General features: G+C 37.3%; 1 protein-coding gene across 5 annotated transcripts; it reads right to left on the bottom strand.

Moving 5' to 3' along the window:
* Positions 1–1178: 1178 nt before the first annotated feature.
* On the bottom strand, positions 1179–19399 carry LOC127643492 (homeobox protein PKNOX1-like). Of its 5 annotated transcripts, none has more exons than XM_052126291.1 (11): positions 19338–19399; positions 18108–18215; positions 14245–14396; positions 13932–14103; positions 10729–10899; positions 10528–10642; positions 10307–10404; positions 9958–10086; positions 8159–8235; positions 7892–8055; positions 1179–3329 (listed from the first exon to the last, which is right to left on the bottom strand). In XM_052126291.1, exons 2-11 carry the CDS (start codon positions 18156–18158, stop codon positions 3130–3132), a joined length of 1329 nt encoding a protein of 442 aa, XP_051982251.1. In that variant the 5' UTR covers positions 18159–18215; positions 19338–19399; the 3' UTR covers positions 1179–3129. The 5 variants fall into 5 exon arrangements, with proteins under 5 accessions (XP_051982251.1, XP_051982249.1, XP_051982252.1 ...); XM_052126289.1 differs by lacking the exon at positions 19338–19399 and adding an exon at positions 17675–17839 and having other exon boundaries at positions 18108–19287; XM_052126292.1 differs by lacking the exon at positions 19338–19399 and adding an exon at positions 18602–19287.
* Positions 19400–19712: the final 313 nt, after the last annotated feature.

Here is a 19712-nt window from a genome sequence, read left to right as displayed (position 1 = left end):
TGCTCACCCAAAACCAACTGAATTGCATCAGAAGACATTGACATTGAACCACTGAAGTCTTATGGATTACTTTTATGCTGCCTTTATCTGCTTTGTGGAGCTTTTGGAGTTCTGGTCACCATTCACTAGCATTTTATGAGCCTACAGAGCTGAAATATTCTTATAAGGAAAGAAAGTCATACACATCGGAGTTGACATGAGGGTAAGTAAATGAGTCATTTTTGGGTGAACTATTCCTTCAGAAACCAATAAGCTGAGAAACCGCTGATGTCCGATCAGTGACTCGAGAGTCGGATCATTCTGATTTGTTTTGTGTAATGGAGAAACCCAATTCATTGGAAAGATCTGACTCACCAATAAAATCAGACAGCTAATAATAATGTTTTCAGCACTAATATTTATTTCAGAAAATTTAAATCTAGTTTCTCTTATGTTTTTTTTTTTGGTTAGAAAGAAGAGGATCAGAGTCAGTCAGCATCTCATAGTGGACGAGCTCCTGCTGAATCATGGATCTGATAAATTGAAAGAATTTTCATACGTACCGTTTTACATGGCCTAGCAGCCAAATATGGTTTTTATAAGAGAAATATGCCATATAGTGATGTGTGGTACAGTCATTTTCAGAGACACTGATAACAAATATTCACAGTTGACAATTTATTTGCAATTTATTGCACTATTAATTTATTTGTGACCAAATTATTCATTTATTTTGTCATTGCATATTTATCACTGGCTCCATGCATATCTAAGTGTATATTTTTGTATTAAAGTCCAAATATTGTACACACACTTAGGATGTGATGCTTTAATATTTATAATCTTCATCAAATTTGTTTATGTAGATATTTATGTCATATAATACTTTAGTTTTTGAGTCTCTATTCTGCTCCTCCAGAATGTCCATATTCTATACACAAAACTCAGAAATAAATAATGATATGAAAAAGTATAACACAAAACCAGAGATAAAGTGAGATAACTGATGAATATTCCCATGATCTACATTACAATTTTACCCCCAAGTCAAATAATTTATATGTCTGTGCAGCAGACTGAGTCAGTGAAGGTTACACTAAAAATAATCTCTGGCCCCTATCATGAATGCAGCTCATGATCTGTGAAGACACAACAAAACTCAATAAAGAAAATCAAGCACAACAAATGTTTTTCAGGTAGTGTTTTTTATTACAAAATTAAGAGTCTGAAAGGCAAATCTGTGTGTGTTTGTGTCTATGTGTGTGAGAAAAGCGATTATAGAAGCAAAGAAAAAGATGCTCAAAGCGCTAAGTTTAGCATTTAAACCCCCCATGCTGAGCTAACGGAGTTGACTGTCTGCTTTTGGGTTAGTCATCTGACTGATGGTATCACAAGACTATTGATGCAAATGAAAAGCTGCTCAGAACAGACAACCTAAAGCACTGAATACGCTAAATAACAATAAAACAGGATTTATGAGTTCAATTAATGAACTGACATCTGTAAAGAAAGAATTTTAGGTCATAAAATAAAGTAAAAAATTGGGGCAAACCAAGTAAAATTCATATTCTATATTGGCTTTTAAAAACCTTGAAATGCCATGCATGAAACTTATCATTGAGAATTAATTTAATAAGTCAAACTGGTCAATGGTACAAATTTCAAGTGCTTTACATCGTGAGATAGATTTGTGTAATCTGCTGCGAGCGTTTGAGCATATTTTCTAAAACAAAAAATAGTCAATGTTTCTTTACAATAATAAATCAAAACCCATGCAAACAATCTATAGATATTGAAAAAAAATAAAAAATTCTTTAGGAAATGTCCAAGATAAAAAAAAAAAAAAAGTTCTGCCAAAAATGTACATAAATATAAAGCTGATATCGTTGATATCTGTCTGCATTCCACTTCTGCAAGATTTTTTTTTTTTCTTCAATGTAACCATTAAAAAGCAATAAAATTGCAAGCATTGAATATCATAAATATTATCACAACCTAGCACATTTTTGGAAATGTTTTTATCCTGATTGTGCAGGACATCAGTGATGTTTCAAACAAATATGAGAGCGTTTCACATTGTTCCATCAGAAATGTAAAAACGTAAGGCTTCTGAGTCTATGCCTCCAGCTGATAACTTTTCTGGAATTTCTTTCGTTGTACTTAGTAGTTACCACAATTCAACCCCCCCAATAAAAAAACAAACAAACAGGGGGACCTGTTTTCTTATTTTTTTTTCTCCATACATTCCTTACAAAACATAGCAAATAAGAGCCAAAAAAAAAAAAAAGAACAAATATTTGGCACCAATCATTTCTGACAGTGTACTATAAAAATAGTTCCTTCTTTTCCTGGTGCCTGGCAATTAATGCAAACACAGGCATGCATAAGACGAAATCTCATTGTCATAGTATCCAAGACGATTAGGATAAGTACATATCTTTCAGCATTAAGGCTGAAGTTCACCAAAAAAAATGTTCTTCATTATTTCCAGTACTCATGTTGTTCCAAACCTGTATGACTTTCTTCCATGGAACACAAAAGGACATGTTAAGCAAAATTTAAACCTGAGTCACCATTCACTTTCATTGTACGTTCTTTATGTTCCACGAAAGTAAAGCCATACAGGTTTGGAAAGACGTGAGTAAATGAGTTTTCATTTTTGGGTGAACTATCCCTTAAATTTTCTTTTTTTTGTACATTTTCTTTACCTCTTTCAAACTGTGCTTTGAACACTTTTAAGTTTACAGTATCATACAAAAAAAACTGCACTCGGCTAACTGCGTCGCATAACCGCAGTTCCTGCGAAGGAAATGCTTCTTGTGTTCGACCGCGTGAGAGAATGACTGTGCACTTGTGCTCTTCATTTTGACTGTGTACATGAGCATGTGTGGGTTGTTTGTGTGTGTGTGTGATGGCTTTAAGCCCTTTCTCTGTTCTCCAAACAAGCTGTTTGACAACTTGAGGACGTGTGCAGTGATCTTCAAAACATCAGCCAAGGTTTGTTTGCTTGTATGTCTCTCTCTCTCTCTCTCTCTTCATGTCTACCTACCGTCTTCCACTGTCTTTCATCTTAGTGCTCTGATACTCCTCTGAAAAATGTCTTTCTCCACATCACTGTAATGTCAGTGTAAGAGTGTGTGTGTAGTTGTATTACAGCGAGTCGCTAGTCTCCAGGCCCAGCCTGGTCATGTCAGAGTGAGAAGGATCATCTTCTTCATCATCTTCCTCATCATCTTCATCCTCCTCCTCACTGTGACCTCCCATCATGACCTGATGCATGGCCAGCGTAGCTCCATCCGATGAGAGCGTCTGCAGCCCATCTTCACCCACACCGACTGTTACCGTGGTACCTGGAAACGACAACCAAAACATTTCTAACCTTGCTAAAACAGGCAAAAATGTCATTTTCCGTTAATACTAGCTATTGTAATGATATATTATGCATTTATAATAATCGTAGCTGTGCTTGATATGGTGAATTTACAATTGCTCATACTTGGGGTTCTGCTCCTTATGTGCTATGGACATGAATGATACCTCATATCCTGTGGCTTCTTGAGGAGAAGTGTACTATTACTTTTCTAAGTAGACAATGTTTACTTGGCAGGTGATAAATGGGTGAAAAATCCCATAGACTAACATTAAAGAAGGGACCCAAATTATATCGGAATCATCAAGAGTCTTGACTTTGGGCAGTGAGCAACCACCCAGAAATGACACAGAACATTGTACAGGCTTCCCACCCTTTTGGACCTATGCTATTCAGTGACTTATCCATGACCTTTCCAAGTGTTTGATTATTCAATACAGATTTTTATAAATATTTTTTATTCAAACCAATTCGCAACAGATTTGTTTTGATCAGTTGTGTCGCATCACTGACCCAAAAGAATGATTCTCTTGCACATTGGACATAATTCTGTCTTTCAAGCAAGTTTTAGGGTCCGTTCACACCAAACTCATTTTCCCATCCGTCTGCATTGCTGTGTAACATAAATGGGAACTCCTTCAATACTGTTTGAAAAGCATCCCAGGGTGATACCTCAAGATGTTGGTTGAGAAAATGTCAAGAGTACATGTCTGCAAATTCTAGGCAAAGAGTGACTACTCTGACAATGCTCAAATATAACACAGTTTTGATTTCTTTTGGATTTTGTTTAGTCACAACATAATTCCTATAGACCCATTTATGTTATTCCATAGTTTTGATGACTTTACTATTATTCTAAAATGTGAAGAAAAAAAATTATAATAAAGAATGAGTAAGTGTTTCAAAAGTTTTGACCGGTAGTATATATATCAGAAACTGCACCAATTATTCTGTGAAACCAATACATCAGTCTACCTCTAGTCTGTAGGGGCTCTTAAAGCTGGACTATTTAATTTTTTTTGTTAAAAATTAACAAATTGCCATTATTGATTAAAGTTTTTACCTTACCCCGAGTATTGTAAGCTGTCGGGTCCAATTTAGTGCGAAATCGCTGACTTATGACGTACACCCTTGCGTCATAATGTCATGTCAGTGAACATAGAAAAGAAGAACTGGCTGTCTCGTTCCCATGTAAACAGTAGATGGCGGGAATGTAACTGTTTTAGTTTACAAGTAGCTGTTAAAAATAAGAAACTACAGTTCATTCAGTCACACTCACACAGTTCAGCACTCCCGACACTTCACTGTTTGTATCACTCCGCTTGTTCGTACCGTTCTAAACTAAAGTGTAAGAGCAGTGCTATACGTGTCTCTTTACCTTTAATTTTGTGACTTAACATATTTTAGCCAACAGCCACCATTTTTGTGTGTAATATGAGCCAGTTGGTGACATGAAGCCAGTCAGCATCAGTCAGTGTTTTCATTCATCAGCACTACGTGATCACTTGTATTACTACTACACTAGGAAGTAGCTTAAAACTAACAACTTCAGCATTAAGGCTCACAGCAGAGAGACAAAACAGACTGATTAATTACACAAACTCAAGGTGCTTAAATCCTACCACAGTTTCCACATTGGAGAGGACATACTGTTCAAAATGGAAGAGGAGATTGTGGTTTCAATAGTGAATGATCCTTACGCACAGGCTAACGTGAAATAGGGAGGAATACCACCACATGGACGGCTAATTTACCACTGAGAAAATAGGATGAATTTGATAGGTGATCGCACAAGCTCAATATCTCTCTCTTGCTCTCTCTCTCTCTCTCTCTCTCACACACACACAAACACATCCTTGTTTCTCCAATAACTTGTTAGAATGAAGGTTTGGACGCATCATTTGGTTTGAAGAAGCAATGGCAGGTTCTGATCCATCAGGTAAGAAAGTAATTCATGCACAAATGTATTTTTTATGACCATCCTCAGTTTTTCCAATTTTCTTTTAAATTTACTTGTTCAATGAACTGTTGTATATTAGAAATATCACACCCGCAATCATGCTCTATGGCCCTAAATCAGCACTGCTGTGAATACCTATGGCAAGAGGCCAGAGCAGTGCTGATGTAGGGCAATATAGCAGTCTTAAATGTGTGATATTGCTTAAATATTAATGACTTCTGAAAGTGACTTCTTGTAATGGTTATATTGCAATTTTAAGCATATAATTTTCATGTTTAATTAAGTATATCTTATCCCCGTTTTATGTTTTAGTTTGCGGTTGTGTGCAGTGCATAGACATACTATTGTAGTATTATGGTTCACTTGCATTATCAACCGAGGCACAATATAATATAACAATAGAAAGTCTTCCACTGAACTCGTATCAGCCATATCACGAGTATCACCTCTTAAATTGATAAGTGTAATACAATACAAACATTAGTAGTAGATTAAACACTTGAAAAATAATATTAAAATATACTGGTGGTGATTTAGGTGATTGAGTCCCCTGTTCTCTACGTAAAAGCGCTTTGAGTGCAGTGTCAGAAAAGCGCTATAATTAAAATTCATTAATTGAAAATATGTGAATACAAGTGTTATTTATCTTCATCAAAGCAAGTAATATTTGAGTTTTAAAGGTTTAATCATATAACATTATATCAACATGAAAATGGCACCTTATGACACCAGCTCTGAATATCTCCAGTCATGATCACACACAGACAAAGCTCAAATCATGAGATTCATCCACCAGAAGGGCAGTGCCGAAACACGACTCAAAGTATTCTTCCGCAAATTACTTGAAATTTAAAGTTTCAACCACAGATGTCGCTAGAGAGCAAAAAGTTACATAGTGCAGCATTAATGCAGTAATCTCAACGAGAAGCCACACGATTGTAAATTTCACTCAATGGACTTCCGATAGCGAAGAATCCTCCAGCGCTAGCCACAGAGGATTTTTTAAAAAGATCAGCAACTATCAGCACAGGCGATTCTGTGAAAGCGATAGATCGGTCTACTTCTAGTCTTAACAGCCCCTTAAGGCCCGATCACATTTACCTTCAATTGAAATATTTCCACGGCCGAATCACAGTCACCACAATAAGATATCAGAGCAATCTTGAATTTCGCTCAATGGTCTTCCGTTGGCGAAGAATTTACCCTGACAGATTACATGTCCATTGACCAACAGGAAGTTACTTGGTTTGACAGTGACCTCGGTGTTGGCGGTGCTTCATACACAGCAACAATGAATATTAACAATGGACAAGATATAATTTTAGAGGTGAGTTTCTTTTTAACTAGACTCTCCCAGAGTATTGAGTGCAACATTAAAAAGAGGCTGCTTGGCAATTCGTTTATTGCTGGTTTCACATGCACTCAACTTCCTTCCGCGCCGTAGCCATGGGAATTTCGCCATGCAAAATTAAATCTGACCATTCCATTACTCTTCACAAGAGCAATATCTAGTGGAGGAGATATTTTTTGACCAGTGGAAAACAAGAAAAATTTACATTCATTATAGAAATTTGCATTAATTTTAAGATTTTATCAATTTCCAAGAATTTACCAGGCGTTTAAAATGTCCTGATATTTCCAGTTTTTCCATCACAGTGGGAACCCTGATAGTATCACACTAAGAAAAAGTCAGAACACCTTAGCAACTGCTTAACACACCCTGGCAACCACCCACAATGCCCTAGCAGCGTGGTAGTTAGTTTTGCATGGGCAAGGACCACTCACATTTTCTTCAGAAATGTACAAATCTAGTTCAAATGTATAAACCACTGTTCCCTAAATCAATACTCTGGCCACGTTCACGCAGTCAGTGTTTGGGATTGACAACCGCATTTACTTACAGGTGTGAGACTTGAAATGTCCTGTTCATACAACATCTTACAGTAGCGGCTTGAATACTGTTTGTATGAACGAACAACTGAAATCACAACCGTATTCTGACAGCTATAAACATAGTGACAGTGACTGAAGTAAATATTATAGATGGCGACATCGATCACACCGGGATGTCTTATCACAATAAGGCTGCATTATTAAATAGTCCAAAAAATTAGGGTCAAATTAAGTGCAAGTTCATTCATCAGACCAATATTAGCCGACAGCTGCTTTGAATGATTTTTAACCACGTGCAGAGCTCAGCATTAGACTTGCGGCTCACAATTGCATGCAGCTTCGGTAAAAGATAGCGGTTGGAACTTCGGATGACATGCAGCTCATATAGTGACAGGCATGCTCTTGTACAGTGCAGCGTGGCTTTCACATTATATGATCTGACAACTAGTTGTCCAGTGCGGTTCCATTCACACATCACAGGTTTGCCACGAATGCGGTTGAGAGACCTGAAAATTTGCTGGTGTCAGTTTGGTAAGAGAATGTGGTTGTTACACACTGTAAATAGCCATCCTTTTTATGAACACAACCATATTAAGCACTTAAAACAGGTCTGACAACCGTATTCTGCTACTGTGTGAACGTGGCCTCTGTGACATAGCTCTCATTTATGAAGTTCTTTTTGGCCATACCGTCTTCCATGGTAACTTTTTGCTGGGAAACAGAAGAGGCGAGGGTGTTGGGCCAGAAGCGTTGGAGGGGGCGTGTCTGGGGCGTCTTCTTTTTGCTCTTGGGTGTGTCTGAGGAGCTGGCGTCTAACATGGGCTGCAGGATTCGTCTCCGTGCATTTATGAACCTGAAGAGATTCGGCCAATCATAAGTTATCTAGACATGTACACTGATCTACCTGGGTCTCAAGATGTTTCCGGCCTCTGTTTTACACTAATCTAATAACTCACCAGTTGTTAACCTGCAGCAGGGTCAGGTTGGTCTGCAGGGCGATCTGTTTCTTCTCATCTTCTGTAGGATAAGGGTGCTGAAAAGGGAAAGAAAGATCTGAACTTAAATTTCGGTAACTTCTGAAGACTTGGAATATAGTGCATGAGTTGCACTGACGACAACTGTGGTTTTGTGCTTGTTGGAGTAGGAAAGCATTGCAAAGCCATATCAAATTATTCCTTTTGTGTTTCACGAAAAAAGTCCTGGTTAGGAACAAACTTTGGAGAAAATAATGACAGTATTTTCATTTTTGGGTGAACTTACACTTTTAAAAGGAGGTAAAGGGTAGACAAGAACTTTCTCAAACTCACTTGAGTCTCTTGCCTACCTTCTTTTCTCACCTATATCTTTCAGTCAAACACACTCTTCCTATTTTAAACTTCATTAGAACAATGTCTCTCTGTGAGCTTCCCATCTAAACCGATGCCTGACAGACAATCTCCCCCCGGCAGGCTCTTCGGCTCTTGAACTTTTAGCGCTCTCTCCAGAGCCCCAGTCATATGAGGAGCTGACATTTGTGAATGTGTGTGACTGCTTCACGTGTCAGTCATCCACACCTCATTCCACTTTCTCAGCAATACATTAAAAAAATACAACTAAATAAAAAATTCAGTATAAAGCAAAACACAACAAGCTGTTTTTCCTCAGCTTGAAAATTAATCTGTATTCTGTTAAGCTTGGGTGTTAATTAGATTTCAGTTCCCTCCCCAGTTTTACCATGGGAAGGTGCTAAATTTTGTAAAAAAAAAAAGTAGCTCCTTTTTTTTTTTTATATATATATATATATATATATATATATATATATATATATATATATATATATATATATACACATACATGCATAGATACATACATAAAGTTTTGTGCAAAAGTTTTAGGCACTTAAGATGTTTCACAAAAACTGTCTTAAGATGGTTATTTATATCTTCAGCTTTAGTGTCAATAGGAAAAATACATTTTAGACTACCAAACATTCCTTTTGCAAATAGAAAAGATTAGAATAGAAGTACAGGGCCCTCTGCAAGAGATGGCATGACCCCCACAAAGCCCCCCACTGAACATCAAGTCTGAGATTACATAAAGAGACAGAAGTTATTGAGACAGTCTAAATAAATAGAAGAACTGTGGTGAATTCTCCAAGAAGCTTGGAGCATCCTATCTGCCAACAGCCAAGAAAAACTATGTTCAAGTGTACCTAGGAGAATTGGTGCTGTTTTAAAAGCAAAGGTGGCCACACCAAATATTGATTTAGCTTTTTTATGTTTACTGGACTTTGTATGATGTTAATTGATAAATGAAAAGTATTTATGGCATTATATTTGAAGACATCCTCACTATGCAACATTTTTCACAAGTGTCTAAAACATTTGCACAGTACTGTATCCAATTGTATTTTTCACTATTACATCACCTTCATCAGACTAGGTATTGTTAAATGTGCTAATATATTCATCTGTCTGCTGTCTAGGGATGTGCTCGATTAACTTGAGTACTCCTTCAGTTTTAAATATTTGACTAGTAAAAACACTACTTGAACATTGCAATTTGATTTTCCTTTGTGCCTTTGCCTGCAGTTGGCAACATTGAAACAGCTTCTCCCATCTAAACCTTGCGCTTAATCAAGTACTCCATTTATTAAAATGATCAAGGACACGTTTATTTTAATTTTGCATTAAAGCATGTGAATGACCACATTTTTGTCTGCAAGTCGTTTTGCCACTTTGCTTTTAGGCTAGCAAAACCTCCAACACTGACTTACACCGATGTGCTGGAAGAGCCAAGAGCGCATGACATTGGTTGCATGTTTGGGCAAGATGCCTCTCTTTGCCTTAGACGAGCTGTCCTCCTGAGTGAAAAAACTCAGATCCTGGTTTAATTGCAGCTGAAGCTGTGGGTAAACAAACACAAGTGTTTGGAGTCTGTGTGTCTTGAAGCTTCATAATTAATTATTATTAATAAACAGTATAATACATGAAGTACACTTAATGTTTAAAGTATATATTTGAACATCCTGATTACAAACTATGTGGAGACATTTATTTTCATTCGTTAATGCTGGAATTTGAGCCATCTCCAGAAAGAGTGTGGAAGTTGAGGACATCACTCACCTGTGAGTTCTGGATACGTATTGTTCCAGGTGACAGAGTCTGTGTGACCACCTGCCCCTGCTGAGTAACAACTGTAACGGGCTGATATACCGTACCACCTGGGCAAACAAACAAACAGACAGTCAATATATGGAAAAATGAGAGACAAGAAAATATACACAGATATAAACAGAAACAGAGAGAAAGTGTAATAGTAAAAAAAAAAAAAAATATCACTACACCTGTGACCACCTGTGTGGGGTTTACAGCTGTGACAGTAACATTGCCCTGCTGTAAGGCAGATGCTGGTACTATAATACCTTGAGGACTCATGGCTCCAGAGAATGAGCTTAGTGGCTGAGAAGAGAATACACACAACATTCATTTGTTTGATAGACATCTGAGTAAAGATGGAGACAAATTTAGGGGGTCTCTTTTTGTACCAGTGTCTGTGTTGGGGAGTAGGGGCTTCCTGGTTCCCCGCTCAGCAGAGTCTCGCTGTTCATCTTGGTCTTGAGGCAAGCGATGTAGCGGCTGCAGAAATCTTTACACAGGTCGCTCACCTTCTCCAGCTCCAGAAGGTGAATCCGCAGCACTTGGATGGCCTTCACCATCTGAGCGAGTACACCCAGATGGACAGAGTGTTTGTGCACATGCTCAGAATGAGTTACGTTTGAAATACACATATGAAATATTTATATCTTCATTCACTATGAAACCAAACTCGATGCAAACCCATAGTTATACATTACTGACCCAATCCTGGCCCAAAAACCCCCCACATTTCGTCAAACCCATGTGCTGGGAAAAAATAATTAAAAATAAAACAGCCCAGCTGGTCAGTGCTGGTTCACTAGTCAATTTAATTATTAACTGACCCCATCATATTAATCAGTATAAAGCATGTTATGGGCAAATTCATGCTGGTTTTGGTTGGTCACCCATCGTGGCTATACTGGTCAAGCTGGTCTACCTGCAAAAATACAGTGGCAAGAAAAGTATGTAAACCCTTTGGATTTAGCTGGTTTTCTGCATTAATTGGTCATCAAATGTGATCTCATCTTCATCAATATCACAAGTATAGACAAACAAAATGTGCTTAGGCTAACAACACACAAACAATTCATAAACAAATCCCATTAAACATTCACAGTGCTGTGGGAAAATAAGTGATCCCTTGGGTTTTAAAACTGGTCAGTCCTCCTTTGGCAGCAATAACCTCAATCGAACATTTTCGACAGCTGCCGATTAGACCTGCACAGCATTCAGAAGAAATTTTGGACCATTCTTCCTTACAGAACTGCTTCAGCTCAGCCATATTCTTAGGATGTCTGGTGTGAACGGATCTCTTGAGGTCATTCCACAGCATCTCTTTTGGGTTAAGGTCTGGGCTCTTACTGGGTCACTCCAAAAGGTGGAATGTCTTTTTTGAAGCCATTCTGTAATGGATTTACTTCAATATTTAGGGTAATTGTCCTACTGCATCACCAAAATCTACTGAGCTTCAGCTGGCACACAACCACCCTGACATTATCCTGAAGGATATCTTTAAAAAAAAAAAAATGTTCTCCCCTTTTCTCCCCAATTTGGAATGGCCAATTCCCAATGTGCTCCAAGTCCTCGTGGTGGCATAGTGACTCGCCTCAATCAGCGTCTGAGACCGGCACTCCGTGCATCTTATCACGTGGCTTGTTGTGCGCGTTACCACTGAGACATGCGTGTGGAGGCTCACGCTATTCCCTGCGGCATTCACGCACAACTCACTATGCGCCCCACAGAGAGCGAGAACCACATTATAGTGACCACGAGGAGGTTAACCCAACGTGACTCTACCCACCCTAGTAACCGGGCCAATTGGTTGCTTAGGAAGCCTGACTGGAGTCACTCAGCACACCCTGGATTCGAACTTGCGACTCCAGATGTGGTAGTCAGCGTCTTTACTTGCAGAGCTACCCAGGCCCCCATCCTGTAGGATATCTTAATGAATTTGGGAATTCATTTTACCCTTGATGATGGCAAGTGGTCCAGGCCTAGAAGTAGCAAAGCAGCCCCAAATCATGATGCTTCCTTCACTGTACTTCACCGTTGGAATGTTTTCATTTTGGTATACAGTGCCCTTTTTACACCATACATAGTGCTGCAGGTTCCCAAACAATTTGTGGTTTTGAACCATGGACACTATGCCTTTTTAATGTTTTCCGTACAGTAGACTCATGAACAGAGATGTTAATCAGTTCCAATGATTCCTTCAAGTCTTTAGCTGTCACTCTAGAGTTCTTTATAACCTCATTGAGCACTCTGCAGTGTGCCCTTTGAGTCATCTTGGCTGGGCGGCCACTTCTAGGGAGAGAAGCCAAAGTAGTGAATCATCTCTATTTATATATGTCTAACTGTGGGCAGATAAATATCTAATCTCTTCTTGAGAACTTTGTAACTCTTTCCAGCATAATGCAAAGCAACAATTCTTGCTCGTAAGTCTTCTGAAATATCTTTTTTGCAAGGCATGGTCCACGTCAGCAGAAACTTCTTGTGAATAGCAAAATTTTGAGTGCTTTTTAAAAGTCAAAGTAGATCTAACCCACATTAATTAATTAATTGTATGCCAGGTTTGCCAACTCCTGACTCTAATTAGCTTTTGTTGACATCTTTAGCCTATGGATCACTTAACTCAATGTTTAATGGGATGTGTTCAATAAAGACATGAAAGATTATAATTGTTTGTGTGTTGTTATCTTAAGCACACTGTGCTTTGTCTATACTTGTGACATTGATAAAGATGAGATCATAATATATGACCAATTAATACAGAAAACCAGCTAATAGCAAAAGGTTCAAATACTTTTTCTCGACACTGTAACCAGCTTGTGTTAGTAACACACCAGCATTACCCATTTAAAACCAGTTAAAAGGAATGTTCCGGGTTCACTACAAGTTAAGCTCGATCGACAGCATTTGTGGCATAATAATGATTACCACAAAAAAAATTATTTCAACTCATCCCCCCTTTTCTTTAAAAACAATAAGCAAAAATCTGGGTTCCAGTGAGGCACTTGAAATGGAAGGGAATGGGGCCAATTCGTAAACATTAAAATACTCACTGCTTCAAACGTTTAGCAACAAGATGTAAACAATATGCATGTTAACATGATTTTAGAGTGATAAATGCTTACTAAACTTTTCTGTGTAAAGATATATCCACTTATACAACTTTGTTGTCATGACGACATAATGCTGTAAAACCCTTAAAACGACCACAAAAACAATTATTCAAACTACTTTACAGCACCAATAATACATTGGTTTTGACAGAAAAATTAACATGTGCTTTTATCAAATTATAAGCTACACATTTCTGTTTAAACAAACAAACAAAAAAAAAAAAATATTGGCCCCATTCACTTCTTTTGTAAGTGCCTCACTGTAACCTCGATTTTTGCTTCTTTTTTTTTTTTTAAAGAAAAGGAGAAACGAGTTGAAATACATTTTTGTGGTAATCAACATTATGCCACAAATGCTGTTGATTAAGCTTTACTTGTATTGAAACCAGAATATTTTTATACAGTAATTTAAGGTGGTCCAAATTGGTCTAATATGTCCATCTGAAGGGCCCAATCTATGGTAACATTTTAAAGACAAGTGTTCTTACCAGATTGTCTAAATCGGGGTCCTCACTGAAAAAAGCCTTGCCTTCTTTCTCCTGGTTCCGTACAAAGTTTTCGATGTCCACATCGAAACTGGCTGAAGTCACGCAATCGGAGCTCTGAGTAGATTGCTCACATTTTTCAAAGAGCAGTGCCAACAGAGGAAACAAGGGATGTCTGAAGTCAACAAAAACATTGTTTAACTGAAGATTCACACTGGATACTAAGCATAAATATTCAACTACACCTCAAAAACATGCCCAATTTGAAAGTGAGAGAGAGAATAGACAAAGAAAGTAAGAGAAACGAATGTCTTACCTGTAAATGGCTGTCTTGTAGAGCTCCATAGGAGTCTGTGTCTCAGATGGCACTGAGCTGCTCTCCTCCTCCTCCTCCTCCTCCTCCTCCTCTCGCTCCTCTTCTTCTAAACATTCTTCTGCTTGTCCCGCTGTCTGTTCCCCCATTTGCATCTGCATGGGAAAGCGGAGTGGGGGGTAAGGGGGAGTAATAGATAAAGAAGATGTTGAAGGCAGTTTGTCTGTGCTGGGTAAGGTATGTGGAAGTTAGCATTGTCAGCCGCAATGTCTTCGGGCACTAACTTCCATATGTGGGCCATAAACACAGCTCCTCTTTCATAGTACAGACCCCAGGGTGAACGAGACCTTCAGGGTTGACATGAGGTTTCAAAGCATGTAATAAAACCTCATTTTCACAAAAAGGCTTCTCTCTAACTTCTCTGACTACTTCATCATCGTCTGTCACATTTAAAAAAGGTTTCACAGATTTAACACAATGGCTTTCCACATTAGTTTCAGACTTTGGCAGGGGAAATTGAGGAGATACAGAATTAGCAACACCTTAAGTGGCTTTTGGGACTCGAAAATGCAGAGTAGAGCATGTATCTCTCATATCTTGGGATAATTTGCATAATTATTAAGAAAAAAAGATATGAACAACCAACCTCAACATCCAGACACAATGCAGTCAACAAAGAAAACTGATTTATTGCTCAAAATATATTTTATTGGCTGTGTAATCACTTTCATAATTTGCATAATGAACATAGAATAATCTTTCATATATTAAAATTATGGTAACACTTTATAATAAGGTTCCATTTGTTAACATTATCTAAAAATGAACAATACTTTCACAGCATTTTTTAATTTGAATGTTAAATTCAACATATAGTAATACATTTTTTTAATTAAAAGTTGCATATGTTAACATTAATTAATGGAATATGAACAATAAACAATTGCATTTTTATTAACTAACACTAATATAATGAATAAATATTGTAAACAATATATTGCTTATTGTTAGTTCATGATACTTAATGCAAACTTACTATAAAGTGCTACCAAAATTATAATATATTACAACAGTGAGCTACTCACCCCCAGTTTTGCTGCTATGCTTTCTTGTTAAAGCTTTTTTCTTTTAACTTTATAGTTGGACAGGCCCACATGATTGAGTGCATGTGATGGAGTGCAACAATAGCGTTGATTGAAATGGGGGAAATGTTAAAAATATTTCACGACTGCCGGAACATCTCGGGTTAGTCTCGAGTCACTCTATCTCTCCATCCGATACCACAGAGTTCTCAGAATTCAAAAGAAATCAGGATGTAAGATTATAGCAATTTATTTGTTGATTTTACTGGAATTTATAAAGATGTGTACAATTTATTTAAAAGATGATGGAGCCCAATATAAGCCTCATTTATAAACAATGCTGATTTATGAGTATTTATCTGCCATCACCTGCAACACAATGCAGTTTTCTAAATTTCAAAGAGACGATCTAGACTTTAGATGTTCATACACTCACTGAGCACTTTATTATGAACACTATGGTCCTAACGTGGTCTTCTGCTGTTGTAGCCCATCTGCCTAAAGGTTCAACTTGTTGTGCTTTCTGAGATGCTATTCTGCTCACTACAATTGTACAGAGTGGTTATCCGAGTTACCGTAGCCTTTCTGTCAGCTCGAACCAGTCTGGTCATTTTCCATTGACAGGGTTGGGGAGTAACAAAATACATGTAACGAGATTACGTATTTAAAATACTAAATATTAGTAACAGTATTCCACTATAGTTACAATTTAAATCATTGGTAATCAAAATACAGTTAGATTCAAAAAGTACTTTAATTACTGAATAGATTACTTTGCCTTTTATTGTAATTTGTTTCATTTAATATTTAGTTAATGTTTAGTTGGAAAACATTTATCCATATAAATGATGTGATTTCAACAGTGCATGATTGGTTTCATTCATAAGAGCACTTTCACTCTGTTGTGAGTGACCAATGTTGCCTTTAACCTTGTACAGAAAGCTATAATACATTTTACACCCTCATTCTATGAACAGAATCCACATACGATCAGATGATGTGAAAATGATGTGGTTGAGTACACTCTATGAGTTTTGAACTTTAGAGCAGCAAAAATAGTCAGCCTTGTGTAAATTGCCATGTGAACATTTAGCTTTATGCTACGATAAAATGCTATTTCTTGCCTTTACATGCATCTATTACCAGGTAGGATTGTATTTTATAATGAATTCTATGAAGAAAATTCACAATAAAGCATAACTTTTTTCTTCTTCTATTAAGCTCTTTGATATTGGGGCAAAGATGTACTGCAAACATTTTATTCTTAATGAGAATTTAAATTCTCCTGTAAAAATATATTAAAATCCTTAAAACAAGATACATTCCTTGAGTAGCAAAATTGCACAAGATATTTAGGTTTCTTTTCAGAAAATTTGTTTACAGAGGAGTTATTTTCTCACTTTATTCACTTGTTTATAGTCAAAAATCTGCCAGTGCTTAAGTAATCCAAAGTATTTAGATTACGTTACTGGCCTTGTGTAATCTAAAGGAATATGTTACAAATTACATTTGACAGAATATATTCTGTGTATTCTTAACATTTTATCATCAAAATGGCGTTTAAATGAATGAATTCATTAAACTTTAAATCAAATGAAATTATAACAATTGATTTTCAACATAATGTTGTATTATATTTTATCAAATTAAGTGCTTTTATACAGAACCTCACAGCACAGTCCAAAATACAGCATTGGAGTTATATTTTGTCAAATAAATGGCTGCATAACAGAGTATCACAGATGTGAGATATTGCTCAAATAAAACACAATTACTATTGATTTATTCATGTTATTATTAGTAGTAGTATAGTGAATATTACATAACTTTACATTAGTAATATATTTCTGTCATACTTTTCTTGTAATTAAATTAAGCTTTTATTTTGAAGTGTTTCTGCATGATAATGGAAGGTTTTCAGTCTGAAATGTGTCGCTACAGTCTTGTGTCGCTACGTTACACAAAGTGATTACTAAACAACAAAGGCTGCTATTTAATTAAATAAGTATGTACTCTGTTTGTGCCTTGCACTACTATGTGAATTTGCGCTCTGTTCGGTCATCTGCTACAGAGCGCATGTATGAGCCAAGGAAGAGCTTTAAAAGTTATGAGCAGCTGGCGTCGGCACAACACTGTCTCCACACATACACAATTGCTCACATTTGATGAATGCCATACATGCCAACTATATATTTATCTCATTGAATTTTGCACAGCTTTTGCGGTTAAATAATCTCACTAGAACATATCGTGATTACAATTTTTACGAGCACAAGTAGGAGTACATGAGTGTGGTATCAGACCTGATTCCGATACCAGTATCGGGATATTCCTATTTAAAATAACCTTACCAACCCTGTCCTTTGACCGCTCTCATCAACCAGGCATTTCCATCTGCAGAACTGTCGCTCCTTGGATGTTTTTGGCACCATTCGGAGTAAACTCTAGAGGCCGTTGTGTGTGAAAATCCCAGGAGATCAGCAGTTACAGAAATACTCAGAGCAGCCCGTCTGGCACTAACAATCAAAACAGATTTTTTTTTACCCATTCTGATGGTTGATGTGAATATTATCTGAAGCTCCTGACCCGTATATGCATGATTTAATGCATTGCATTGCTGCCCAATGATTGGCTGAATAGATAATTGCATGAATAAGTAGGCGTACAGGTGTTCCTAATAAAGTGCTCAGTGAGTGCATGTAAACCTTTCTAGATCATTAAAACACAAAACAAAAGTAGTTGTTGAGCAGTATACAGAGGCACTAGCTCTTTGGCAACACAAACCTGTTCGGCCTCTTGGTAATCCTCCATGGACACTGATGGGGATGTCATCATAGTTACTGTTGCCTTGGACAACGCTTGGGCATTCTCTAAAGCTGAACTTCAGCACCACTAAACCAACACAGCCACAACAATGAGAAACATTTATTTGGAAGAGCTGCAAGAGAACATTTCAAACTCTTTTTTTTTTTTTGTGTGTGTGTATTTGAATTTCTGTATAATGAAGACTGAATGTTAGTTGCTATGCATTATCTATAAATATAACACACCACTGCATCAATTAGTAAAACAAATAATAATAAGAGTGTAATTTTGCTTTAAATGTACTGTATAAGGGAATATGAGTACAGGGTGTTCATGAAATTTTCTGCATGCACATTACAACGAAACATTGTTCTAAAAGATGAATAAAGTCATTCTTTATTGGAGTGTATGACAACTTTAAGATTAACTTGTGCAGTATCAGACATATAATATGTGAAATTGAATAAACACACCTACTCGTTTGCGACCAAACAAATACAGTATCGCGATATAAATAGTAACAGCAAAATAATGCCACTGCAGTAGGATATTCAATGAGTGGTTCACTTTGAATTTGAGAAAGAATAACTGAAATGATGTGCATTTGTTCCCAAATTCGATTAGCGAATTAATTGTAGGGAATCATTAAGTTAATGGCAACCGTGCTCATGTATCAGACGGTCTTTCATATTCTATTACTGTAGGCGCCATGCTTCTAGTGAGCTTCTAGTCTGAACCACTCCATATGTTCAGGTGAATATATAGTTGTTATTCGATGCGCTACAGAATCAATTAATAGTCCAATTGTTACGTCATAATGGAAAAAAATATTCCGCTTCGAATAAAACGTTTTCGATGACTTATTTAAAAAAAATCGCCCCTGTCCCTTTAAATATAATAAAATGCCTGCCCATAATCGCCTATCAATCAATCTAAGGGACATCAGGCTATCCCTCCCCACCAGCGCAGCCGCCATCGCCGTTCGCACTTCTACAAAAGATCATAAAAAAGAGCTGGGCCTAGACTGTGTCGAGCCAGAAAAATCTCTCCCGAAACAGCCGTCCAAACATCCGATTTCACCCCAAAACGTCCAGACCTCGCGACTCCCGCGCAAACCTCGAGCTTATGTGCCGCGTGCATTTTAAAAGCGCGGCCCAGATCGCCTGATTGATAGGGAGTCGGAAAAGAAGATTTTGAGTGACAGCTTACCTTAGTGCCAATCTTCGTCACAATGACAAGCGGCTGCAGCAATCGGGACCCGCAGTACTTCCATGTCGTCATAACGTAACGGCACGCAGGCAACTTTCCTCATGAATATTTATGATGTGGGAGGAGAAATTACGGTATAGGGGAAAAAGTGCTCGCCCCCAGAGACTTCTATGAGGGGGTCATGTGTAACATGTTTAAAAATGTGTATTTGTGTGTATACGTTATAAATGTGTACAGTTGTTGGTAATTTTCAGCAGTCATTCATAGCGTTTTATAAACTAAATATTTGAAAATGGTGAAACAACTTTATTGTTTTGCTTTCCTTTGCAGTTGTGTACAGTTCTGCCACTGCAGAAATAAGTTAACTGTATATAA

This window comes from Xyrauchen texanus, chromosome 5 (assembly GCF_025860055.1).
Source record: "Xyrauchen texanus isolate HMW12.3.18 chromosome 5, RBS_HiC_50CHRs, whole genome shotgun sequence".
NCBI lineage: Eukaryota > Metazoa > Chordata > Actinopteri > Cypriniformes > Catostomidae > Xyrauchen > Xyrauchen texanus.
The sequence above is the reverse complement of the archived record's forward strand: the minus strand, read 5'-3'. Positions and strand labels throughout refer to the sequence as shown.